The sequence below is a fragment of the Tetrao urogallus genome (assembly GCF_951394365.1).
Source record: "Tetrao urogallus genome assembly, chromosome: 2".
Lineage (NCBI taxonomy): Eukaryota > Metazoa > Chordata > Aves > Galliformes > Phasianidae > Tetrao > Tetrao urogallus.
In genome coordinates, this window is record NC_136814.1 from 42,484,726 (window position 1) to 42,512,326 (window position 27,601).

Here is a 27,601-nt window from a genome sequence, read left to right on the forward strand (position 1 = left end):
GAAATCACTGAAGTAGTGATCTGTCTGTCTCAAAAATATAGTGGGGTGTTTTGTTTTTTTTTTTTTTTTTTTTTTTTGGATTGGTCTTCCTCTGTGTAGGCAATGCTTGCAAAATTCAGCTGAATTTCTGATTGTGAGAGTCTTGCAGGATTAGTGCCCTGGTGACTGTTAGATTGAATGCACAGCATTGAAGACTGAAACACAAATGTGCTCTATTCCTGGGGATTAGGCACTCAGGTATTTTAGAAATTGTTAGACTAAATATTATTGGTAGATTATACAGTCTCATATTAAGACGAGAGCAGGTATAATATTTGTTGTGAAAGATCACACTGCGTTTCAAGCAGATAGCTCACTTAAGGGTTACCTAAATTGTGAAGTGAAATTTCTCACTGTAAACCATTTTTAAAAATTTTTTTGGTTATGTAAGAAGCCAGAATGAATAGAATGTGATGTTATGTGCAACTCTGTCACACTTTAAATTATTTAGATGTAAATTATACAGTGAATTTCATTAATATACATATAGTGGTTTTTCTTCCGCCTCCTCTGCTTTCTCCCATATGACAGTGGGTATTATTTCCTGATTATTTGAGAGGAGTTCTCTTAGTTTTTTTTTTTCCCTTCTCAAGTTGGTTGCTGTATGCATTCTTCGTAAGGTGAAGTCTATGAAAAAAAGTGTTTGTAGAACCTCTTTATGGAAAAGACATAAGACTTTCTAATAGACCTCTTCTGCTTCTGTCCTCTACAGACTATATTCCCTGTAAAACTCTATTCAAGAGAATGTGTTCTTAAGCCTGACTGAAAAGGTTGGTATTGAGATAAATGTTCACAATAAAAATAGTATTAAAAGAGGGATCAAAACTCTCTACATATACCTGTATGTTTTTTTTTAATTACTACATCTAGAGAGAGTCTTTCCCTGAAAAATCATCTTCTGCCTTAACTTCACTGGAGAAAATATAGTTGGATACTGTAATTCACTGGGGCAAAATTTCACCCTCTGATTTAATAAGATGCAGTTTCACCCTGTGGATTCAATAAGCATTGTCCTCCAGATAATTTTTGATAGAATTTGAAGTAAAAAATATTTTGAGTGTGAAGTGGGAAGCTTTCATGCATTTCACATTACACAGGAAACTACTACTAAATACGTTTTACCCACAAAATGTTAATGTTAGTATAAAATGCAAACTCGCTTTTAAGATCTCACTTAATCAGTCAGCATCATTATAATAAGTGTGAAAAAAACAGTTGTGTTTTAATATGAATAATTGTAAAATTTTGGTCCTTTAGCTATTTGTAGTGAAATGATTTCATTGAAATTAGCAGCATGATCTCATTGTCTTTGAAGGAAGCACCATGCGCCATACTCGTTGGACTTTTTTTCTTTTGCTTCTGTTATTTCAAATTCATGAAATCTTCTGAATAAAAGCTAGTTTAAAACGTATTTAATCTCACTGATCAAAGTGATTTTTAGAATGACTCAATTATCTCAAAAGGCAGGTTTTTGTGTGAATTGGATGGCTTGAAGTTCTGTTGTGAAGAGTAACTACAAAAATGTACCACCCTTAAAATAATTAGAAATGGTGAGATGTGGAATGAGTCTTAGCTTGTATGTAACAAAACCTAAAAGGGTCCATAAAAAAGCTTAGACAGTGGAGGGGGAAAATAATTACAGAAGTAAGCACTTAAGGCTGAAGTACTGACTGCGAAAAGGTTTACTGTGACCAAACATTTGATAGTGTTATCAATAGTGCACAGTAAGAACACAGTAGGCAAAGGATATTTATGGAGCTAGGTGTGGTCCAGGCAGTAGGAGTTGATGACGTTCTTCTTGATTGTTTTCATTCAGACCCTAATTCTATGTGGCTTGCATACAGCACTCTGCCTTCCAGTTAGTGCTGGGTTTTGGTGTCTTACCTCCTCCTCTCTATCCTGAGCGGGAGCTACTCATTGCGATACTGCCTGGGTACACTGTGCTACTGTCCTGGGCGGCCAGATGTGCAGTTCCTGTGAGTCAGTTGTTTTGCAGTATGGGGACAGTGCTCAGGAATGTGCCATACCATTTCTGTCCATGCCCTTGTGTGCTTTCTTGGTGTGCCTTCAGAGAGGCACTCCCAAATTCTCATCCCTCAGGCATTCAGAAGGGATAACAATAGTAGCTGTCCATCATTTCCTTGACTTTTACGTAGCAGTGGACTTTGTGGTGATAAACTCAATACTGCTTGTGGCCTTTTTTGCTCTGTTTCTCCCTTACCATTTCAGGCTTTTCTGCTCCTGGATTTGGTTTACAGAACTTTATCTCAATTTAATTGCAGCTGGATGCATTAACATTATCACAAGTGAAACCAGGGAACTCTCACTTTAGTTTTTATAATGGGATTACTTTAGCAAGTAAATGAATTTTCTCAAAGAAAGCTTATTAGTCGCTTGCTCTTGAACTTGACAGCCAATACAAGCCTTCTCTTGGGCAAGAAATCTTTCATGCTTTTTGTGGAAGTGGGAACGTGTACAGAAATCAATGGATACCACCAAGCAAATGAGAAATTACAAAGAAGCTTTATTATTTGAAAATCTCAATAAGCTGGAGTAGTGATCTGCACTGAACAAAATAAAATGTGATAAACAGTGCTAAATACAATGTATGCAAGCGTAAAATCAGAAAGGTAGAAGTATAGGAAGATAGGTAGAAATATTGCACAATCAGATATGGGGATAGCAGTGTGCAGCAGAATGAGTAAGTCAGCAAAACATGGTGAAAGTTCTGTTGGCAGAAATACTGCAGTTGAAGCGAGAAATAACATTTCCACTCTATTTACCATTGGTGAGGCTGAATATAAACTAACAGGCGTGCTTAAGCTGGAACGCCAAGCTGTAAGGACATAATGAGTCAGAATCCAAAGGAAAGCAAGAGAATTTGTAAGAGGTTTAGAAAGGATAGTAAGTTTTAATTGGTCTAGAAAAGAGAAGAGTGATGTACATAGATTGCTCCAAAATTAATACCTCCCTTTCATTTCCCTGGAGAATACAAGCGTTACAAAGGACACAATAATGCTAATTGATACAGAAAATTCTTAGCTAAAAAATCTGTATTTTTCAACATAGTCACTACCGTTACCTATAAATTTTTGCCCATGATGAGTAAGAGCCTACATGCCACACTTGTAAATAAATAATAAATAAATAATAAAATAAAACAACGACAAAAAAAACAACCATCATGACCATCTGGAATGTGGTTTGTCTTTCACTTTGCCATCACCCCTGCTGAGATGCACCACCCACTGCCTCACTGTGCTCACATCCACTGTTTGGGCTCCATAGAAGTTGAGTAAGTGTTGATGAACATAAGTGGGTGGAATTTTTTCCACATAGAGGAATTCAGTTCCACATCTTTTTTTCAAATGCACTTTCATATTAGGTGTATCAGACCATTTTGTCATACTGCCCCTCTACTGCCGTCTGTCACATGGCAACACGTGCAGTGGAGAAGATTTAGTCTCTATTGACTTACTACCAACATCCTCCTCTGATGTTGTGGGATGGTATAATAAAATAGAGGGCATTATTTCAGAGCTTCACACATTTCCCTGCTGTCAGTCAGCTGGGAGAAGCTGTTACATGCAGCAAGATAGTTCTCTACAGGAGGTCATGGTATCACAAGAGAATACAGGATTGCCATCAGAGAGATGCAGTTTAAATAGTATGAAATAAATGGACAGTAAAGCGGTATGAACTGGAATGCCTACTACCCTAGATTTTTCAAAATAATTTAAAAAATAATATCTGAGAAGGGGATACACTTTAAAGTACTTGTGTGATCGTACTTCAGAGCGAGGATCTCATGCTCTGTGTTTGTGTTGGTTACTGTATTACTGAGGGTTTTTATTACATCTGTTGTGTAACCTTGAATTTACAAAATCAAGAAATTAAATCCAAATGCTTTGTAATAATGAAAATGAATGTTTCAGCTTTGTTTTCACTAACATATAAATTATAAAAAAGACAATTAGGGACTGACCTGCATTTCATTAGCCTTTTAGTCTCTGCCCTGAAGCTTGGAAGCAAATAGGAAAATGCAAGATTTATGAAATGTTAGAAATCACCTCCTGTTTTTACTGTTACAAAGAACAATAGTTTAAACTTCTTTTGCAGCTTTTTTACTTTTTCCAAAACAGAATTTGGTATTAACAACATTATGCTGTTGTTAAGTTAATGTGATTAAGTAGTTTGGTTTGCCTTTACTTTCTACTCTGTCTTCCAAAGAGCATTAGAAATAATTTATAATCTGAAAGGAAAGAATTTGGGCACTACTTAGATAAATGCTACTTCAAATGGGAACTTACTGCTTACAGAGGGGACAAACTATTCTTAATGTGTGTTGACTAAAGACAACTGCAAGTCGATATCTCTGTCCTTAATTGTAGAAAACTGCATGGTGACAAGCTGTGCCTCAGCTTGCAACTAGCGTCGTGATCACAACACTGGTTCTCCTTTAGGGGACTTCAGTCACCCTGATGCTTGCTGGTAAAGCAATGCTGCCAGGCACACACAGTCCAGGAGGTTTCTGTAGTGTGTTGAAGATACAACATTCTGATGCAGGTGGTAGAGAAGCCAGTGAAAAGAGGTGTGCTACTGGACATTGTTCTTACAAAAAGGACTGTTATTTTGGGGTGCATTTAAAAAGAGCGTGGCCAGCAGACTGAGGAACGTGATCCTCTCCCTCTACTCTGTCTTGGTGATGTCACATTTGGAGTGCTGTGTCCAGTTCTGGGCTGCTCAGTTTGAGAAAGACAGAGAGCCCTGTGGAGACCTTCCCCCTCTGTAATTTGGTAAAGACAGGGATGGGGTTGAGATGAAAGATTCAAAACAAGAAGGCCAAGTCATTAGGTGAACATTTGTATTTCAGAAAATGAGAACGGAACCATGGAAAAATTCAGAAACCAATGTCATTTTTGTGTGTTATTTAAAATTTTCCACTCTTGTGGTGGTAAGTCTGTGGTAGAGAGGATGGGAAGAGGTGATATAAATAAACAAAAAAAACAACTTACAGACGAGCATGACAGCGAAATACAGCCACAGCTTTCAAGCTTTGTGAATTATTTTGTATAGTATATGGGGAACTGCAAAGGTCTGGGCAGGAAATAATTTAGGTGTGAATACAGTTATGAAGTAGGCCTATGTAATAGATACTGTAGTGTGCACTTATGGCGTGTTTTATTTCTGCACTCATGAAAAACGATGAACGTAAATGTAAAAGATAAGCTACAGAGAAACCAGATGTGTGCTTGGGGCATAGTATGTAGGCCTCCAGTGCTTATAATCCACATGTTCAGCAAGATGGGTGATGTTTTCAAGTAGTTAGTGCCCTAAGAGAGGCTTTGGAGGCCAAATTGCAGCAGCTGAATGTGCAGTCTGCTTCTTGTTCTTTGTTTTGTTTTACTCAACGGTTCACAAAATTCACTCTTTCTTCCTCTAGTAAGTATTGAACAAAATACGTTGAAACAACAAAACACTTCAAAAAAAGGCGGGGGGTTAGAGTTGAAGGCAGGCAAGATCAAACTTCATGGACTGAAGGAATGCAATGTGTGGATTAGAGAGAAGCAGCAATGGGACAGTTGTTGCCTAGAGCCTCTAGCTGTTGTTTTGTACTGCGTGCACATCAAAAAGAAAAGTTTTGGAGACTCATAATTTAAAATAATTTAAACTGACAGTTTTCCTTTTATCACTTGAAAGCCAGAATGTTATTACAGCACGTTATTATAACTTGGTATGAATTATCCAAATGTGTACAATTCTTCCCCTTCACTAAGCAGTAGGACTTACAAAAGAATCAAAGCAGGTTGGATGACTCTTATAGAAATAAATTATTCTCAGGCTTCTACAAGGTTACAACTCCTTTAAAAAGCTTAGTAAAGCATCTGCCATCATTAGGTGAGGATATAATCTCTATGCATTAGACTTGTTGACTTTTACAATACTATTTCACATTCTCAGATTATTAAATCCCTGTTAATGTCATACTGTGCTATGCTTGCTGGAAATGTAGGAATGCTTTCCTGTGGATGTGACATCTGAGGAACAATCCAGCCTTTTCAGAAGCAGCAAGATTTCCCTTTAGGGTAAGGCTTTTAATTCCTTTATCTCATCACAGAGGGCATTTCACTGAAAATTTATAACGTTTTTCTGATGTACAAGTCAGTGATACCTTTTCATAGGTGAATTCACGAACTTAGACACAAAGTTTGTTCTGTATTTGTACTTTGTATAACACTGTTTTGGAAATGTTCATAGAATCTTTGATGTATTAGAGGGGAGCATATAAACAGGAGGGAGAATGGCTGTTTACGAGACTGGAAAGTGATAAGACAAGGGAGAATGGTTTAAGCTGAGACAGGGGAAGTTTAGGTTAGATATTAGGAGGAGAACTCTCATTGAGTTAAGCGAGAGTTGATAGGAATGATTTCCAGTTCTGACAATAAGGTAGCTTTATGCTTAGAGTATGAATATGTGCCCTCTTGTACACTATTTTTAAAGGGGCTCCTCTTGTATTTGAAATGTACTTTCATGTAATTCTGTGCATTACTGGGAATTGATGTCAGCAGCTACCACTTCTGGGCTGGCATAAACTAGGCAAACTTTGTATTCCAGCTGGTCAAGGAATGCAGAAATACTCATTCCAACTGTATGCTGTTGTCAGCATATAGTTAAACTAACAGAGATTAGTGCTCCTGAGCAGCCAGTATTTTAGCTGTTCTACTTGTTTGGGAATATGAAAGAGAGAAATCTGATGATTTAAAGGACCTATCACAAATTATATTTGAAAATGTCTTTGCTGAGTACACGGAGGAAAGTCATTGTGTGTACAAGTATAAGCACTGTTAGATGCTGTCTAGTAGTTGTAAATCATGTATGTGGTTTCTGGTAAGAGGCATATCAATGCTGAAATATATCTTATTTTATATGAGTGTACAGCTATAACATTAAGTAAAAAGATATAATCCCTTATACGTTTCTAAGTGTCAGAAATGTTATGGGAGTTTAAATATATTTATTTTTCTGTAGAGTGAAATAGCAATAACTTGAACTCCTCTAAAACTAAAAGAAAACCTTCCTCTTGCTTTGATACAATCATAAAATTCATGTTCTTGAATGCCTGTGATTTTAATTAATTAATATTTGTTGTGTATCAAGGTGATATTTAATTAAAAATACACTGTTTTCTAGGCAAATGCAGAAATGCCAGGTTTCACTATTTTGAGAGATGCCAGTGTATTGATTTATTTATTTATCTGATACGACAAGGTAGTGACAGTGGACACTAGAAGTTAAAGTTTAGCCAGCGTTTTTTTCATCTTGTATAGCAAAATTATGGAAATGCAGGAGGCCAGAACTTAAATAATTACTGATTATGATGAGATTCATGTTGTTATAAAGGAGTGATATTGAAACCGAGGCTCATAAAAAAAAAAGCCAGGTGAAATCCAGTGCTATAAGTACCAACACACGAGGAGCATGCATGTTTTTGATGTTTTTCCTTTTCAATTGTATCTGTTTTGACAGAATTATTTCACTTCTCATGTTCCGACAAAAGTGCCTCTGTTTTGCTGAGGGTTGTCTCTATTCCAAACAGTTAGAGCCTGATATGGTTTCAGTTGCTTAGCTCCTTTCTGATATTGTACAAAATGAGCTGGCTGTATGTCTACTACCTCATCACAAATCGAAAGCTCTCTGAAATAGACTGCATACAGCTTCCAACTTGTTGCTGTGAACTACAACAAAAGCTTCTGTTACGTTAATGTGAATAAACATAGTCCTGATTGTTCTTTCACTTGCTGTGACTTATTCATCACTCTGAAATAACTTTTTTAGATTTTTTTTGTTGAAATGGAAGGTACTCATCACACACATGCTACATTATATTAATTGCTGTAGTTTTTCATTTAATATTTTTACTTAAAAAAAGAAAGGATGCTATATGCATTTTTATATTAGAATAAGCACATGAATCTACAAAACTATTAAATGCTGTGCTAGTTTGCCAAGCATAGCTATATATCTTTATAACAGAGGCTTGTTAATCCTTTGTACGTTTCTATCAATTTCATTAAAGCTCCATGAGGAGAGTAGTTATAGTAGTATGTGGCAGGTCTGTATGTCTGTACAGAAGTAGTGGTGACCTCATATGGTGAAAAATTGCAATTTTACTTTTATCTTTTTTGGGAAAGAGCTGGGGTGGTAAGGAGGAGCCCTCGATCCTGGAAGCAAAGTAGTGATTTTTTTTTTTTATATCTCTGGCTTTGCAACATTTACTTTAATTTTAGAGCATCTTTCTAGCATGGGCATTGAATTTCTAGTAGGAAAGTGTTGTCTTTAACTGACACAGCAGCTCAGAAGCTCTTCCTGCTATCTGTTAAAATAAAGACCCAATAAAAAGTTTTGTGTGTGTGCAGCAGCATGAATGTGAGATGTTCTAGAGACTTACTGAAAATGAAGCGAAAACCCCTCCTGCTCTATCATGTAATTTTTTAAAAGAAATAATTAGATAATATATACATATATAACAGTAAAAAGTCTCTGCATGGAATCTAGAAATAGTTTCAGGAGAACAAAGCAGAACTATGGTCTGCTGCCAGCTGACCACTGTGGTCAGTGAGCTGGAAACTGTTGCTTACTTGGCTTCTGGATCTGGGACTCCTGAATTTCTGTAAGGACTATGATCTATTTTGAAAACTGACCTCCCTCGTTGACCTTCTCCCAGCTAGAGCTTCTTGCTGCATGCTGATTATGGCAGTCTGCAGAGTGTTGGTTCAGGTAGTGTTAGCAAAGAAGGATAAAGATCCCACACGTCGGCAGGCGTTCCCACTACTGGGCTGTTGTATAAGCAGGTGGTTTTGATGATGCCTGTTAGCCCTATCCAGAGCATATCAGTTGTTTCAGGCTCTGTTGGGCATCACCCTGCGAACCTCTGGTGACAGAACCATGAAGGCTGGCGATAGTGATTTCTCAAGTTGTGTTTCTTTTGTTCAGAGGAAGCTGAGATGAGCTGTGGTCAGAAGTTAAGATTTATATGCATGATCTGAGTGTGAAGAAAAGCAAAGCTGCAACTCTTTTTTTTCTTCCCCTAATACTGTAGAAGAAATTTGTTTTCTTGGTTTGGACAGCAGGTGAAATGTCTGTCCCATTTAAATGCATTCCTAGAGGTTCCTAGGGACCTCTTAGCAGTTGTAGTCTTTTGAAAAGCATTTTCTAGGTGGTGTGTGGTTTTTTTTTATTTTGTTACTTTTGTTGTTTTATTTTTAAACTAAAGATGACCATGAAGTATAAAACCAGTAGATTACTATGTTAGTATTTATAGTGACTTGCATTCATGTAATATTGCCCATTAATCTATAATCATTTAATTTCATGCCGCGCCACACTGAGGGAATGCAGGACATCACACTGGCTTAGATTCACAGATTTGCCCAGTTAAAACTTCACGTGTTCTTGCAGGAATTACTTATAATGTCAGCAGATTCATTTCACTTTCATTGATTTGTTCAAATTTGCACTATATTTACATTTTGTGATCATTTAATGCTTAAATGATTTAGAAAAACGACAAAGATTAATACATGGGATTTCCGAAGAAGACATTTTGGAGTTTGTATTAATATCGTATAAATGTAACCTAGCATTAAAAAATCAATAAGTAATGCCAAAACCAAGACAGATCAGTATTTGTTCATGATAATACTAAGTTTGGGAAATATGGACTGTATTTGTTGCTGACAGGAAGATTGATACTCTGCTTTAAATTCTAAATAGACTTTATCTTAGTTGGAAAACTCTGACAAGATACAATTTGCAAACTTCTTAAAGTAAAAAGTGTTTTAAAAAATACTGTGGGTTGTTTTGTTGTTTTGTTTTTTTTTTTTTCCACTTTTGACACTTAATTGCAAAATTGAAGCAATAAGGACTTATTTTCACTGGCAGCTGCTGGAATATATAGAAAATGATATTTTTGCATGGAGTGATTATTTCAGATAATTATTCTTTACATCAAGTTAATGCATAAAGTTGTGCATTTTTCGTGTGCCTCATGAGTCGATATTTGGAACTTGTTTTTCAGCACTCTCTATGGGCAAGATTTTTTGTTTATTTCATTGCTCTTTTCCATGAAGAAGTGTTGCAAATGCTGATCCACATGTAATTCTAATTGGTAAACCCCTTCATGTGATGGAGAAACATGGGCTGAGTTTTAATCTTTTAAGATAATAGTTTTGACTAATACTAAAGTTTTTAATATTTAAGGTTATTAAATAGACAAAACCATGAGGGATGGTTATGCACAAAACAATTATTAAATGACAGCTTTGATTCTGGTATGTCTGTGTCTCTTGGATGACATCTGCAGCTTGACTAGGTAACCTGTTGATGTTGAAAAACAGTGTTTTGGCTGATTTTTTTTCTTTGTCTGATGCCAAGAAAGATCAGGCATGTTTTTGTCTCTTTCAGACCATGCTATTTGTAATAATTCTCTTTATGGTTTGCCAAGTAAATTGATTACCAAGGCTTTGCTTATTCCAGTGCTCCTACTAAAGAAATGTTAAACAAGCAGATAGCTGAATTTTACAGAATAGAGGGGTTCTGAGCCTCCTGAGGAGGTGGATGCATCCAGGCCTGGATGCAGTACTCCAGATGGGGCCAGGACACCGTTGGCCTTACGAGCTGCAAGAGCACACTGCTGGCTCATGTTCTTTTTCATCCACCAGGACTCCCAGGTCATCCTCTGCGGGGCTACTCTCAATGAATTCTTCTCCTTGTCTGTATAAATGCCTGGGATTGCTTTGACCCACATGCAAAACTGCATTTTGCTATGTTGAATCTCATTAGGTTCATATGTGCCCACCTTTAGTGTTTGTTGAGGTTCCTCTGGATGGCGTCTCTTCCTTCTAACATGTCAACTGCATCACTCAGAAATTTAAAACTAGAAATGTATATCAGAGAGATGCTTCTCTATGCCTGCAGACCGTCTCAAAAATAAATCACCACCTCCCACTACCGGAAGATTTCAAAATGTGTAGAATAAGGGATTTTTTTCTCCAGAGTAGAAAAGGAGGTAGAAGCATAATAGCTTTTATAATTCAAATATCTAGCTAACTAGGGTTGGCATTTTAATAATAGACATTCTCTAAAGAGCTTAGTGATAATAACCAATTCACCAGTAGTAGCAAGCCTTGCTCTGTCATCTGTAAGTAGTCCTTTTAAATCAGATGACTTTAGAGGCACTTGAGTGATCTTCTTACTCTTTTATTGCCAGGTGTCTGGAGATGTTTTGTTTATAAGTTTAGGGAAATTCCACTTGTGGTTTTTCTCAGATTTTTAATATGCTCATATTTTATGTTTATGTAGAAGAGAGACCAGACTTTCAAATTTAGGAGAACACCTTGTGTACAAAAAAAAAAAAAAATTTGAAAGAGCTTCATAGTGTAGAGTGCATAGAACAAAATAGCTTGCTGATGTAATTGTTGATATGGAATCAATGAACAGTGTGTAAAACAATATTGTATGAAGGCTGCTCTGAAAATGAAACCTCCTGTTATTTTGGCCTATGATGTCAGAGACCCACATAATAAAATAAGAGGCATTACTTTTGGAGCAGTTCTGCCATGTTGTGTTTCCTGACCTTAGTATTTTGAACATCTTGCAAGTTGGAATACATATCACTGTAATTTGACCATAATGTTACAGAATTACTTTTTTTTCTGGAAAGGCAGACCACAGGCTTGTGGGAGCTTGAATGTCAGGTATGTTTGATAGCTCACTGAATAACAAGAGCAAAGTACCAGTACCAGTGGTGTTAAATTCCCAAAACTGCTGCTCACAAAAATTATTAACCCTTTATTCTGTAAAGTAATACATCTGTAGTGCTAAAGAAGAAACTGATGTACTTTTGTTTATGACCTTTTAATCTTTGATGCCCTATCCTTCTGAGAACTCATGGTACTGTTTTTACTGCAGCACAACACAGAGTCTCTTTTTAGTTATCATGGGTGATCCTTCACACCAGTCAGTTAAATTGAAGTGTATTGAAATTTATGTTATTCATCCTACAAAAGTTGGATGCTTTCCCAGAGCCAATTTGAAAGAGTTGAAAAATATTGAAAAGCTACCCATGTGCTAAATCTTTATTTTGCCTGATAAAATTTTTGATGTTATTTTTCTTTACTACTTCTATTGGATATTTTATGACACAGCTTTTAATTGGTTGTTTTTAACATTAGATCTGCCTGTTTATATGTTATGAGTGTGGTTTTCATCTTTCTTTTTACAATTTTTGTCATTATATAATAGTGTAATGGGCTGTTGTGGCTGAATGAGAAGACATGCAGTCAGTCAGCATTCCAGGCAGAAATCTGAATCACAGCCTCCAGCACCATAGCACACTGAAGTCAAAATTTATGACCAGTATTGTGGAAATGTGCCCTGATTTTTTACATCACACTTTCTGTCTTATATGGATATCTTTGTAGTGCTAAAGTATTTTCTGAATGTAGGAGATGGCCAAGTAGTCATAAAATCAGGTTATTATAAAGCTGAGTTACACTGAGAGGTGAAAACCCTTTTTTTTCTCTCTATGAATACTTTGTTATCCTTGATTCAGAAAAGCGTTTATATAAATTGTTACAGTAAAGGCACAGTGCTTAACAGGCATCCCGTGAATGCAGGAATATGGACTGAAGTGTCTTTTGTTGTTTGTTTTTTTTGTTTTGTTTTCTTTTCTAAGTCCTGAAGTTCTCAGTTCCGGTCTCTCCTGTTTTCCTTTCACTTCTTCACCAGTTTTTTTTCCCCTTTTTCTTCTAAGGATGCTTCTTGGAGGTAAACACATTAGTGAACTACAGGTTGTCAAAAACAAACGAAAGAGAGTGGGGAATTGATGGAAGGGGAGGAGGACAGGGAAAAGATGCAGCTGCTCATTTTCCTGAAACTAGCCTTGAATTCAGTGTCATTTTCTTAGTTGTTATAACAAAAACTGGGCACCTGGTTGAAGCACTGTGACTTTATTTTACTCTGCTGCCAACAGGAGAATGTTAAAACAGTAAAAAATAGTTTGCTTGAATTATTGTGTAAAATAACATCGATAGAAGAAGTTTGCCAGATGCAATCTCGTGAGTAGTAAATTGCCATGCCAGTGGAATCTTCTGAAAGAGCAGCCAACTCCATATGTTGTTTTCTGTTCTACTGTGCTTACATCCAAGTCAGTAGGAGGTATTTCACCTTCTGGGGAACAAGATTCTCCAAGGATTGGATCCTGTAATTGTGAAGTCATTTCTTTTGGACCCGAACAGGCAGTGTGTCTTTGCAGCAAAGAAGGCCAAGAGCAATCTGGGGCTGCCTTAGGAAGAGCATTGCAAGGGGAAGTACAAAGGGAGGGGATCCTTCTCTGCTCAGCATTGGTGTGAGATATTTTTGGGCTCTCCTGTACAAGGGAGACATGGACACACTGGGATGAGAACACTGAAAGGCCATGAGATGGGGGGGACTGATCAGCCCACAGAAGAGAAGAATCACGGTGATCTTATCTGCTTGCATATATAGCTGTGGGGGAAATAAAAAGAGAAGGAGCTAGGCTCTTTTTGTTGTGGCCAAGTGACACTAAAAGAGGCAACCAGTATAAACTGAAACACAAGACGTTCCCACCTGAACACAGGTGAACACCTTTTCCAATGTGAGAGTGACCAAACAGTGGCACAGATTGCCCAGAGAAGATGCATAGCCTTCCTTTCTAGAGATGGAAACTCCATTCACTCAAACCCAGCTGGATGATGCCTTGGGCAGCTTGCTGTACCTGCACCTGCCTGAGCAGAGGCTGGCTTGGGCAGTCTCTGGAGGTGCCTCCCAGCCAAAGCCAATCTGTATTTCTCTTGTGGCTCTCATCTGATGTTGAACTGAAATACTGGATGATGCCAGATACCACTGAACAAGTTGTACGTTCTCATGTGTTTTTTCTGAACAATAACGTCAATGAAATAACATTATTAACATTACTAGGTAAAAATCTGTGGTTGAGGAATAAACCTGACAACAATGTGTGGAATGAAACATGTTTGGGGTTTTGTTGCACAACTCGTGTTAGTTAGCTCTTACGCACATAAGTAGTCTGATTGACGTCAGTAAGAATACTGCTGTAAGTAAGTATATACCAGTGCAAGCAAGGATTGCACAATTCATCCTTGTCACTAATGTAGAAGTAAAAGTGTATGTAACATGTTATTGAATTATCACTTCAAGCTTCCTTTATTTTGGTAACATATTCATTTAAATACCTTAAATTACGCTATTTTTCCTAGGCCACGTTTTACTAACTTGAAGATATCATTACATCCATCAGCATAAAATTTTCAGCAGTTCACAACTCTGAAAAATCAGTTTTCTTGGTTTGTTTATTCAGCTGGTAACTAAGGGATGGCAGAAAAAAAAAACTACTTATTTTCCTTTATTGTCTTCTAAATAAATCAGTTTCTCACTATTTTTCCTGGCAAATTTGGTGGTGTCATTGCTTAATATTCAATGTTTAATTAGTCTTAAAGTGGGCTTTCTCTTCCCTATAAAATAATTAAATAGATTTATCTTAATTTTAAATGTCAGTTTAAGTTTATTGTTGTATAAAGAGGTGCTTGAATTAGCATAGAGACTTTCCAGAAACCTACTGCAAGGCAGTGCGTGCACTTTTATAGAGAGGTGACACCTAATGCTGAAAACTCTTTTAAGCCAGTAGCCAAAATTCAAAAACAAACAAACACCCCATTAGCTGGAATTTGAAACAAGAAAAGTTGAAACTGGAGGTAGAATGCGATTTATTTCTTAAATCGGAACGCCTGTTTGTCTCCATTGCTAACCTGAAGAGACTGACTGGAAAGCATGCCTAACTCTCTTACAGCTTGCATCTTTTATTTAAAATCAGATGCATTTTTTAAAGATATTCGCCACTTCAGTCTCCAAATTATTATGCTTAATGTAACCTACCAGATGACAGACACATTTTGTGTTAAATGGAAGAAAGAATTGTGACTGTTGTGGTTTGTTTTTGAGGAGCTCGCTTCTCATGACTTTGTCGGTGCAATTGTGCTAGGTTCCTTTGTACAAAGAAACTATCATAGGAAAAAGTGGTAGATTTCTCTGGGCTTTTTACCTTTCCATTTCATAAAGGATGTTGACTGTGTTTTTCTCTGAGCCTTTTCAGGCACTGTGGTTGGAGGGAATTAAGAATGAGAAATGCTGATCTGTGCTGCTGCAGATATGGTCCTACTAAATCAAAGTAGAGAACACTCATACCTGGTGTCAGCATGTGGCATGTTACTTGACTGTGTACTTGTTCCTCACAAAGAGTTTTGTATCCTGGGAAACTATCCTGACAAGTTTATTAATATAAGTGCTAAGATGGAGTAGGATACTCCTTTCAAGAGGAGGAAATACATTTTCTGTGTCCTATTTAGTGAAATAACAGTGAGACTTGGCACACTTGTACGTATTCTTCATAGGAGGTTTCATCATACTGGATCTTGTCTCTGCACTTAGGTAGTATTTTAGGGAAGATTAATGTGAGTTTATGTTATAAAATGAATTACAGAATTTTATTTATGGGCTTTCTCTTGGGGGGGAGGGGGGAACAAACACCAAACAAACCAGCAGTAAAACTGAAGACAGTGGGGCTATTCTTGCAACAAAATAGTTTCTCAAATATAGAGATACATCAGGATTGAGTGTCAGGTGGGTGGAAGACATTACATCAGCCAGAAGGTATTATTGGAGAAGTCATAAAGTAAGAACCTTGTCCCAGCTTTTGTATTCAGGGGAAAATTTAAGGTGTTCCTACCATGTGTAACTGTTAGATTTTAAGCAGCCTCATTTATGGCTGTATATAATCTTTCCAGAATTAGGTGGGTGCAAGTCCTGAGTGACCTGACATTTTCCATACTGTGTTAGGAATGAGCGATATTTTGGCACTTATCACTGTTAATTTGAGTCTTACTGGTCAGGTACATTTTGGGCAGGAGACAAAGTATCCTGGCTGTGCGTGTTACACGGGAGAATAAAAATGAGCAATTAATTATAAATCATACTGAAATGTTCGCTATGGGTTTATAAATACATTTTTACTTACCTCATGACGATGCATTATGTTTAAGTGTGCTGATAATTATTTTTATCAGTAACCTTAAGATTATACGTAGCATTTTTCTCAAGCAAAGATTTGAAATCAATTTGATTACAATTTGCAACTCTTAAAGCATGTGTGTATTCATTTTGTTAGGTTTTGCAGAGTGTTAATTAAATCCCCAAATTTCCTCCCATAATGCACCTGGAAGGATAATAAAGGTTGTTGCAGATCGCTCATTTATTCCAAAGTGCTAATTAGAATTATGAGGAAGCTACTTCTCACTCTGGAAAATAATATTTAGTTTTTTTAAAAAAAGCAGTGGAGATCCAGACAATGAATGGTATCTCACAGTGTAACACTATCCGTGCCCTGGAACATTATGCTATCTGCACAATTTGGAGTGTGAATTGATACCCTGCAAAAAATTTATATTCAAGTTAGGGATGTTTATTCACCCCATTATGCCTTTGTATATGTCTCATGGAAAGATCATAGGCCTTTACACTGTAATAAAAACTGATTTTTATAATCACTTTTAGCTGGCTTTTTGCTTTTATGCTTTTTTGCTTCTGTGAATCTCTGACATCAGACGTGTTAGTAGTTTGCCATTCTTGAGCTCTGGGTTTTGAGAGATGTGACCACTTTAGTACTCATCTGAGTAGGGTGCAATTTTACAAGATGCTGATCATACCTGGAAACGGCCTTGTGAGCTGCTGCTGCAGAAGCTGGTGGAAAGAGAAGGCACTTATCGTGTATCCTGGCATCTGGTATGTTTGGATGTGTAGACACATTCATGGCTTTTTCATCAGAATTGAGGGATCTGAATCAGTGTACCAGATAAAGTGATTATTAGTATTCTTTCTGTATAGAAGCATTACAGCTCTGATTGGCTGAGCTGGTCTTTGTTTTCTCTCTAAAGCTTAAGCAGGGCTGCTGGTCTCCTGACTGAGATGTTACACAGTGTGCTGCTTTCTGCCACATGCGCTGCAAAAGTGACTGCATCTGACTGGGATGAAACTGGGATCTAAATATGCACAGAGCTTGCAATTTAGTACAGTGACTCAAGGCTGGCAAAATTAACGCTTCATGTTTATATGATGATTTGAAATGTTTAATGATAAAATTTATGACGTGAAACAAATGTGTGCCCATTTTAGATACGCAGATCTGCTGTGTAGTGCTGTTTATGTACTACATTAATAGTTTTTACTGCTAGTAAAGTATTGAACACAGGAGCAGCATATAGATTTTTTTTTTTTTTTTCTAGCATTGTGAGCCTGAGTTGGAGAAGGAGAGACAAAAAGAACTTGGAGCTGTTCACAGCCAAGTTTTAAATTTGAATTGAATTTTCAAGACAAGAAAAACCAAAAAGAGGTTTGGCCATGCTGACTGCTCAGAATAAGTGACCACCCTTTTTGCCAGACCAGTAATGTCAGGTTTCAGAGAGTTTGGGCACTTGGTTGCATTACATTCCTGTATACTTAAATGGATTAAGATAAAAAGTCTGACTTGAAAAGGATATTCCAAAACTGACTGTGCCTGTGGTTTTGAATCCTGATGCTTTGAACAAAGAAGGGATTGATTTAATGGGATTAATGCTTAATCCAAATGAAGCAATGTACACACATGCCTTGAATGCTTTGGAGAATGACTACAAATATCATTTATAAGGTTTGGTTGGAAAGATACAGAGAGGTGAATTTTGTTTTAGGAAGTGATGAGACAACATGACTCTAAACGAGGATGCAGAGACATAGTTGGGTTCAATTGTCTTTTTTGGATTTTAGATATTTTTAAGGTTTCTCCTTTCTAGTACAAGCATGGCATTTATTTTCAAACGTTGTTTTGCATTTAAGAAAGTGTTGGATATCTGTCCTTTATTTTGATATTCTAAATAAGAAAGTTTACTTTAATGTTACACATTTTTACTTGTATTTCAGATAAGGTCATTTTCTGCTTCAGGTGTTCCCTTATCTGAAAAGTGTTTATTATTATGTTTCTTCTTCCATTTGTTTGTTGCTATTTTTGGCTTACAGATTCTCTGTGGAGCAGAACGTCTTGTTACTTACATGGAGACATTATGACCTTGCTTATGTTTGCTGGCCCCGCTGATTGCAGGGATGAAACCAAACATGCTCATGCGTTTCATTTAAAAAGAAGCATAGTTACAGTTGTAAAATTTAAAGTTATTTTCTTCCAAGGTTTTCTATACATTAAAATCAAATTGATTTCTTTCATTAATCAATTCATATTCACACTAGGGGTTTTCAAAGCCTTGAGTCCTGTCCAGCTGCATGAAAGGTCTGCCATTCACATCAGTGTTGCAAAGGGTTTGAGGAATGCGGTTACTGCTGTCTTCTGTGCATAGCTGTTCTGGGGTAAAACACTGAGCCTTGGTAGTTGCTAGACTGCCTCAGTAAATTTCATCCACTCTCTGCTGCCTCCCCATGTCCCCCAGCCTGCAATCTTTTTATTTGCATTTTTGTTTTGATTCTTAAGCATTGCTGTTCTTAAGTTTTCCTCTACTAGCAGGACCAGAAACTTTTTGTGCAAACTAAAATTCTTGCTTAATCATAGGGTTTGATGAAGCTAGTGGCTTTAGAAAAACGCCAAATATCACAGCACTAATGAAAAAAAAACAGAAGTTGCTAATGATGTGACTGACTCATGCTGCTAAATGGAGCAGATTTTGAAACATAGCTGTAGGCTTCAAATCTTTTACCTCGTTCCAGTTGATTCTGCTTTACACTGAGCTCAGTGAAGCTGTTCTCAGAGGAGGGTGCAGCACAACATGCGTTCAGAAGTGGAGCCATTAATTGATTCAGTGCTACAAAGGTTATCTAATATATAAGAAATTTTTAAAAGTATTTTACACAAAAGAAAAAAAAGCTGAAAGCAGAAATATAACTTTCAGATTATTTTCTGACTTTATTATTATGATTTTTAAAGGGAGAATGTTGGAGAACGGCTTAAAGGCAAGTAGTAATTACTGAAATCTAATGTTTGTAGGAGGTCTTGTTTCTCAGTTTCTTTTGGAATCCAGCCATGGTATATCTGGGATAGTAAATAAACACTGCACAGGAGCATCCTTAAGTACTGAACTGCTTTGTTCTATGCCATTAAAGTGGTAGGAGTGTGTTTCACAGAATCACAGAATCACCAAGGTTGGAAAAGACCTTCAAGATTATCCAGTCCAACCATCCACCTATCACCAATAATACTCACTAAACCATGTCCCTCAAAACAAAATTCAACCATTCCTTGAACACCTCCAGGGTTGGTGACTGCACCATCTCTCTGGGCAGCCCATTCCAGTGCTTGACCACTCTTTCAGAAAAGTAGTATTTCCTAATGTCCAGCCTAAATCTTCCCTGGTGCAGCTTGAAGCCATTCCCTCTAATTCTACCACTAGTTACATGAGAGAAGAGGCTGACCCCCAGCTCACTACTGCTTCGTAGTGCACTGGCAAAAGAATATGTATAGATTTATTACATGAACGTTCTTATTCTATAAGCTTTGTCTACTGTCATTTACTTTATGTACTTTTAACTTTTAACATGGACACTTTAGTGTCCATGTTGTCCATTATGTTTCATTTGGAAACATATCTTCATTCACTTCAGTCTTCTTCAAAAGTCATTTTGCCAGTACCTATATTCCCAGCTGTGCAGTTTGCTCTTTTTAAAGTCTCTGGACTCATTAGGGAATACTAGCCTTATATTGTTCCTGAGAATATGCTGTGCCTGATTTCTTCAGAGTAGAGTATGGATATTCATAGTCAAGATTTTGAAAGGGAGGAAGTTAATGTAAGCATTGTAACCAATACTCTCTTCTTTCTCAGTAAAAGCATTTTCATGTCAAAGTGATGTGCAAACTGTTGCTAACTGTGCCATTTTCTTGCTGTCACTATGTCAAATTTAGTTTGATATTCTGGAAGGGCAGCTTTAGGTTAGGAATGTTCACAGATGTAAAGAAGTCAAAAGAAGTCAGGAGAGGTGTGAGCCATTGAATCTTACCTTTCTTTTTTTTTTTTTTTTTTTTTTTTTAATTGGAAAAGGATACATGCACATACTTATGCTGGGGAAGAAATACTGCGATTGATACAGTTTGGTTCCTTTGGGGAACTGCTGTAAAGCATGAAGTCTCACTACTGAGAAAGTCAGTTTTGAAATACAGCAAAATGATCCACTTGCACAGCATGCCTAGCTACAATGAGAGTTGTTAGAGTACGTCTTCGAATAACAATCATAGGACTGAGCAAGAGAGTTTGTTTCAACAACTGTCACAAACATTTGACTATTTTATGTTGAAATTACTGGACTGTGGTATTCGGGAGCAATGTTTGCGTTTGCTATAGTTAGTTTACTAAGATAAGAAATGAAGAAATGCATCTGTAATTCTGTCTTAAATTCTATATGGTTCTGTCTATAACTTCAGTGAAAAAGAAGGCATTTATCCTAGCTTGAAAAGAAGAAATAAACAAAACACTCTTGTGAATGCTGCATTGAAGACTAAGAGGTTATTTAAAATAGAAAACATGAAACCCAAACTTCAATATACTGGCATGAACTGTGTCAAATGAGAAGAACAGTTTGAGCCCCAGGCATATGCAAAGTGGAAAAATAGATACATGGTTATTTGGTAGAATACATTGAAGCATCAGTCCAAGACGTATCAGTTTATAGAAACACTAGGAGTAAATATATTTGCTTCTTTTCTGTCATTTGATTCTCCCTTCCTGCTTCTAACATTCCAGAATGAGCAAACTGCCGGATGATATTGCCCCTTGGCAATAAAAATCCTTTTCACTGATCAAGAAACTGCTTCTTGGGAGCTACTGGGGAACAGGCTATCTTCCACCCTTTGCTTTGCCAGTTTGATATTATCTTGCCCTAAAATAAACAAATTATACTGAATGATACAAAAAGTGCAGTAATACGAAACACTTGCGTAAAACCTGTCATTTACAGAAAGGCTGTCTTTTCACTTACTGTTCAGACAGGGATAACTGAGAAATGGAAAAAATGAAACCAAACAAGCCTTGATTAATGTTTTCCGTGCCTACGAATTAGCTTTTTAAGCTTAGATGGCATAGCCAAAGAGAACATTTCAAAGTGAGATCTGCGAAGAGAACCTAAACAATTGTGCTGGTCAGGAAGCTGGGAGCTGCTGACCTGGTGCATGGAGAGGGCAGGCTGAACAGTTCCTTTGCCTGAAGTTTGTTCTGAGGGAAATGAAAAGAGGAAGCGCTCATCTGATATGCATGTACTCTTTCGTATTATTATATTTTTATTATAATTTTGATTATTTAGTCACGAATCCAGTGATACAAATAGTGAACGTCTGCATGGCATTAGCAAGTTGCACAAGAAAGATAACAGCACTGATACATGGGCTTATTGCATAAAAATAAAAATACAAGGGAGAAAGATTGTTTGATTGTGTCTGTGTGTGTGTTTATTTAAACAGGATGTGTATGAATCAGGAAGGCAGACTCTGAAGCATACATGGAATGAATTGATGCTCTACCAAAATGTCAGATTCCTCTAATTCTCATAAGAATTTTGGTCATTCTGGTCATTCTGGTCATTCTGGTCATTCTGGTCATTCTGGGTTTTCTGGCTGGGTGCATGCTAAGGTGTTGGTCAGAGTTCTGCCTTCCTGAGTGGGGTTCCTCTTGATACCTGACCTCTATCAGAGAACGTAGCTTATGCTCCATGCCAGAGTTGAGGAACAAGAGAAGATATCACTGGAGTCAGTGGGGAGTCAGTAAAAATATTCTTGTTGTGTAGGAAGCACAGTGGAAATAGTGGACATTTTTTCTGTGAAGATTTTCTGAAGTCACAGTCTGTTATCATTGGCGTTTGCTGTTGTTTTTTGTTTGTTTGTTTGTTTTTGTACAATGGTAGTATGTGTTTTTCAAATAAATAGACCAAAGATCAGGAGGATCACTAAATCTTGTTTGTTGTTTCTAGAAAGTAGATCTATATTTCTTGTTCTTTTTTTTTTTTCTTAAAATCTGCATGTAAATTTAAATCCTATTCTGCTTGCACCTATCCAAATATCTAAATACTGTATCTTCAGACACAGATACCTTTATGGAAACGAAGGAGGGTAATTTAAATGTGTTTGTAGCATTTCTTATAGCAGCTCCATGAATCACTTTCCAAGTAAGCTTAAAGCAGAATGTTTGCCCTAGGGTTGCTGGAATTGCAAGTTACCTGAAGCAGTAATTAAACCCTTGACATGAAGACTGAAGTCTTATTTCAAATATAGACGTTTTATCAAATTTCTATTCTATTCTATTCTATTTCTATTTTCTATTGAAAACAAGCAAGCAAAAAAAACCCCAAACCAAAACAACAACAACAACAACAAAAAAACAAACAAACCCCCCAAAAACAACATCCTGTAAAGATTTCAATGAGTGTTTCTGTTGAAGTTAAGGAATGAATACTTCACACGTTAGAATGCTGAGGTTATTTTCACTTCAAATGTATATCGAACCTTGCAGAATTTCCATTGCTAATTTTACAAACTTTCCAGTTCCTCGCTTCTTATTAGAAGGGAAAACCATTCATTTATTTGTGGCCTGAGAACATCCATAAACTAGCAGGTATTCTCTGACAAGTCTGTATTGAGCATTACTCATTCCAAATTTAAGAAGCAGATAAATTTTACTATCTTTCTGATGACAAACTCTGAATCTTCAATACTTCATAGTAATTTATGAGTTTTTCTCAAAATAGTTTCTTTTCAGATTTTTTACAATGAAATTACAAAGATTTTCTTTTTTGAAGTATTACTTTTTTCTTAATTAAATGAATTATAGAGCTATCTTATTTAGCCTTTTTTTTTTTTTTTTTTTTTTCCCCATATGGGAGGTGTTGGTCAGTGAGACTGAAAAATCTTTTTCATTCCTGTACAAGATGTAATTCCTTACAGATGTATTATGACCTCAACTTACAAGCTTTTACCTAAGGTTAAATCCTCAAAGTAGTTTGAATACAAGGTAGCATGATATTTTTTTTTTCCAAACTTGTTGATCATCTCCTACTTTTACTGAGTTGACAAGCATCTTTGCTTCTTCGGTAATGAAGATCAGCATGCTCGTTTAGGTCTCTAATTTGAGCAGCACGGATCTAGAGTTTCTTGCCTGTAAGTGCAAGCACTGATACCTGAGGCACTGGTAACCCAGGTAGGCTGCAGCTGCGGGTGGATAAGAGAAGTGGTATTTTGGACATGGGTTGTGCTGGTGGGGGCTGAATGATGGAGCAGCTGTGGGTGTATGTGAGGAGCAGATGTTTGAAGCCCTGCGGACAGTGCTGGGGTGCTGCGTCCTGAATGTTTTCATAGTATTTCTAAGAGATCTCAAAGCTTGTGGTCATTGATTAACATTTAAATATGCTACAGCTCTTTTCAGCGTATTCTGACATTGTGACAAATATGAAGTAGGAAAATTGATCTTGTGTTATAGCATGAACGCTCCCCGAAAGAGGCCAGAGTTGTCTGGAAGGAAGTTTCTCTTTTGCTGAATCTAGTCTGTGCTTTGCGGTTACTTTTCAGCTGTACAGAAACAGTTTCACTTATACACGCACACCACCAGCCGAGGAGTATTTAGAATCATTACAGCTCTTGTTGTTCCTTTTCCCCTCAGATCTAATTAATGCTTTGTATTCAATGTATGATCCCTGTGGGACAACTTGAACCTTAGGCTCTTGGGACATTTTCACTGATTTCCCATCCTCCCTTGAAAGCCCTCTGCACCCTCACATTCCTATCCCTGAAGACAGTGGTTTTCTTTGGTGTGTTTGTGAAGAGTCTGAGCAGATTGTCATAGTTTGAATTTGGAATTTGAAATTTTTCTTCAAAGTTCTTCAAAGTTCTTCAAAGTTGAATTTGGAAATTTAGTTAGTATCAGGGATACAGATTCACAGATTTGACTTTCACTTGGTTTTTTGAAGTGTATACTGGTGTTTTTGCTTTAGTGGCAACTGCTATTGTGAAGTCTTTTTATCTACAATTGCATTTATTTTGATAACTGATAACATTAGACGTTAGAATTATGCATTTGAAAACCATTTGTATTTCTAATATTACTTAATTAACTCTAGTAATTAAAGTTTGCACTTGGCTTTGGTGTTGTAATGGAGTTTGGTTGCTTTTCCCCACTTGTGAGAATACCAAATTTGCTGTGTACCAGTTTATGTTTTTCTATCTCCATCCTAGAGAGAGCCTCTTTATCAGCTCTCTGCTACATTCTCTTGCATATCTTGCAAATAAGTAATTTCAGAGTCCTAATTATGTCTAGATGCAATGATACATGCATGAATTTGCTTGTGTTAGTTGTTCCCTGTTATGATAGCAATGGGTTGATGGTTGGACCAGATGATCTTAAAGGTCTTTTCCAACCTTTGTGATTCTATGATTTTATAATTCTGTGATGCACCCAGCCTGAGCCCACAACTAGTTGTTTCCCATCTTACCATGTTTCAATTGTCTTCTGCTTTCACGGGAAAAAATAAAAATACAATAAAAATAAACATAGTTTTTTAGTTCCTCTTCGCTGCAGTCTCATGTCACAGAACAAAATTAGATGTGAAGTCTTTGTTAGCTGCTGAAGCATGTTGCTGGTTTTTTTTTTTTGTTGTTGTTTTTTTTTTTTTGTTTTTTGGTTTTTTTTTTTTTTTTTTGGAACTGCTTTTGTATCAGTTTCCTTTCAAAGCTGCTGGCCAATGTTTTGTTTCACTACCTGTCCCTGTCCCAGTATCTATGTTCTACTTCACAAATTTCTTTCTGTCCATTTCTCCCAGGGAAAGCTCATATTGAGTGTCACAGAGGACACTCCTTATGAGTGTACAAAGCATCATGTATGGTTGCATTTTGCTTCTACTACTTTTTATATGATAACTCATTATATTTGGTTGGATATCATTCTGGGAAGACAATTTAAATAGGCCTGTATTTAATCAGCGTGTTGTACACAAGGATATATTTTGTTACTGACATCTGTGTATTGTTTCACATGGAGAATTTCATGCCAATGTTGTAATCAGTTAATCTTCTCTCTTGCAGGTTTAACAGATGAAAAAGTGAAGGCCTATCTTTCCCTTCATCCCCAGGTACTGGATGAGTTTGTGTCAGAAAGTGTAAGTGCAGAAACTGTTGAAAAATGGCTAAAAAGAAAAAACAACAGACAGGAAGGTAAGTTCTTATTATTTGCAAGTAATATTTGGCTTTGAACAGCTTGGCTCTTATTTTTAGGCTCAAAAAATCCCCCAAAAACAAAGAAAAAAAAAACACAAAACCCACCCTATTCTTGATAGAAACTTACTGTTAGAATTTTTAAATCTAGATTCTATCACTTTGAAAGGTGAAAGAGGTTTACAGTATTTTCTGGTTTTGGTCTTTTGGCATTTCCAGATGGAATAACTGGTATCCATTTTGGAGATTCAGCTTAGTGTTTACAACTCAAAATTGTATCAAACCAAACTGTATTATCTCTTATATTAGTGTATGTTTTGAGAACATAATTTGGGCTTCTTGCATCTAAAGTCACCAAATTTTGAATAAAAATGTGTAGTTTGTGTCATTTGTAAAGGTCAGTAACAAACTGTATGCACCATCACAGAAGTTCCTATTTGCAACTCATTTTCAATCTGTTTTTAGATGGGAACATTGACACACAGGTTATAAAGTAGTCTGTTGAATTCTGGAGGTATTTGACTTTGATACTCCTCCCTTACAAGAACCAGAAATCTCTTCTTTTTGAGTAGGCCAGGATTGACAGTTGTCTTAAATTTTCTGAGATTGTGTGCAAGCATAATTCATGCAATTCTAACAGTTGTTGGGAATGCGTGAGGCAAAACACAAAAGCAAAGATTACCAATAAGGTGAATAAAATCAGAAACACTGATTATACTTTGTGGCTGTTTTCTAATGTGTTCAAGTGTTAGGTTCCTATGGTAATTCCCCTTTTTAAATAATGGGGCTGTTGCTGCTTATTAAAAAACTGAGTATTTTCTGTACAACAATAGAAAAAGAGTGGGCAAAGACTGTGTGAAGTGTGAGGAGGAGTGTGGAGAGGTTGCCTAATGGCAGAGTTAGAAGTAGGTTGCAAAAGACCACCTGTTCACTACTTTGTAGTTACAGTCCAAACCGCAGCACTGCAGGATGGCTATTGTTATAACCCATGTACGCAAAAAAACAGTTATGGATCAAGTAATGATAAAGCTTTTTGTAGATAGGAAGTGCTTAAATGTTACTATGAAAAAGTATAACTCGCTTTAAAAAATGATTTTTTTCTAATGTGCTTGAAATTAAGAAATACTTGCTTATTTAAACTATGGTGTATGGTCTGGGCCACTCTTATCTGTGATGATTTTTTTTTTTTTTCTGAAAGATAAAGGCTGTAGCCGAGTAAAATATTATCAATAGCAAAACATCTTTATTTGTCAGAATGCAAATCTCTAAAAAAGAAAGTAAGAAACTTGCTGCATCATTTAATCAGTTTGCATTATGTCTGTATCGATCCTATTGTCAGACTAATGGTGGCAGTGAGAAATAAGAGAAGGAGAAGATGAAACTGATTTTTAGGTGTCAGATCTGTCATAAATTCAAGAGACTATGTAGCTTAAGTCACTTTACAACAGGGGCGTAATTTCCCTTTTATCCTTCATGCTGTAATGTAGTCTGCTTTCAGATTTTCATATAATAACCTGATTCAGATAGAAAAATGAATTCTGTTTTCAGTAGAAATTTGAAAGGCAGGCAAAATGCTCTTCTGAGTTCCCTAGTGTAGTGTCTGTACTCTGTTGATGACGCAGAACAGTCATTAACCTATATGCAGAAATTGTGTCCTGCCTGCTTTACAGGCATCCAGCTGTGTGTACTCCTCAGCCAGAAGTCAGTGGGTTGGCAGCCAGAGTAATTTATCTGAATTTTATTAGCATGAATGTAAACTGAAATGATTTGGACTTAGATGAACCAATTTTTTTCTGTGACTGAGATTCTATGAATTAGTTTCTTCAGATGGGCTTTGTTTTTTTGTTTTTTTTTTTTCCTAGAACCTAAAATACTGAGAAGGGATGAGATTAGCTAATATTATAGTTCTTAAGGTATAACAACTCCTACCACATCATGCCATCTGAGTGTACAAGGAAAATCTTAAATCTATCACAGTAAATGGTAGCTTGAAAGTAGTCAATTACATGTTGTGGTGCTCTACCTGTGACTGTAGGATATTTTTATTTTACTGAAGTAAAACCTGAAAAGGTAGCAAGCACTGGGAGAGAACACTACTGCTCCTAATGCTTATTCACTGAAACCCTTTGTATTCCAACTATTTGTTGTCAATGAAATGCACACTTAAAACACACCCATATGCTGTGCCGTTAAACACTATGTTTCCAAACAGCTCTGCTTATAATAAACTTAACACTCGAGCTTAAC

The 27,601-nt window shown here is 36.6% G+C and overlaps 1 protein-coding gene across 1 annotated transcript in view; it reads left to right on the forward strand.

The window, feature by feature from the left end:
• The window catches only part of PDE10A (phosphodiesterase 10A), a gene marked incomplete at both ends in the record, with an annotated part of 155,867 nt that overhangs the window by 44,374 nt on the left and 83,892 nt on the right, over positions 1 to 27,601 (forward strand). Inside the window, one exon of the mRNA XM_079550801.1 lies at positions 25,226 to 25,354. Within this exon, the coding sequence (XP_079406927.1) occupies positions 25,226 to 25,354 (129 nt within the window). The remainder of the gene's footprint in view (positions 1 to 25,225; positions 25,355 to 27,601) is intronic.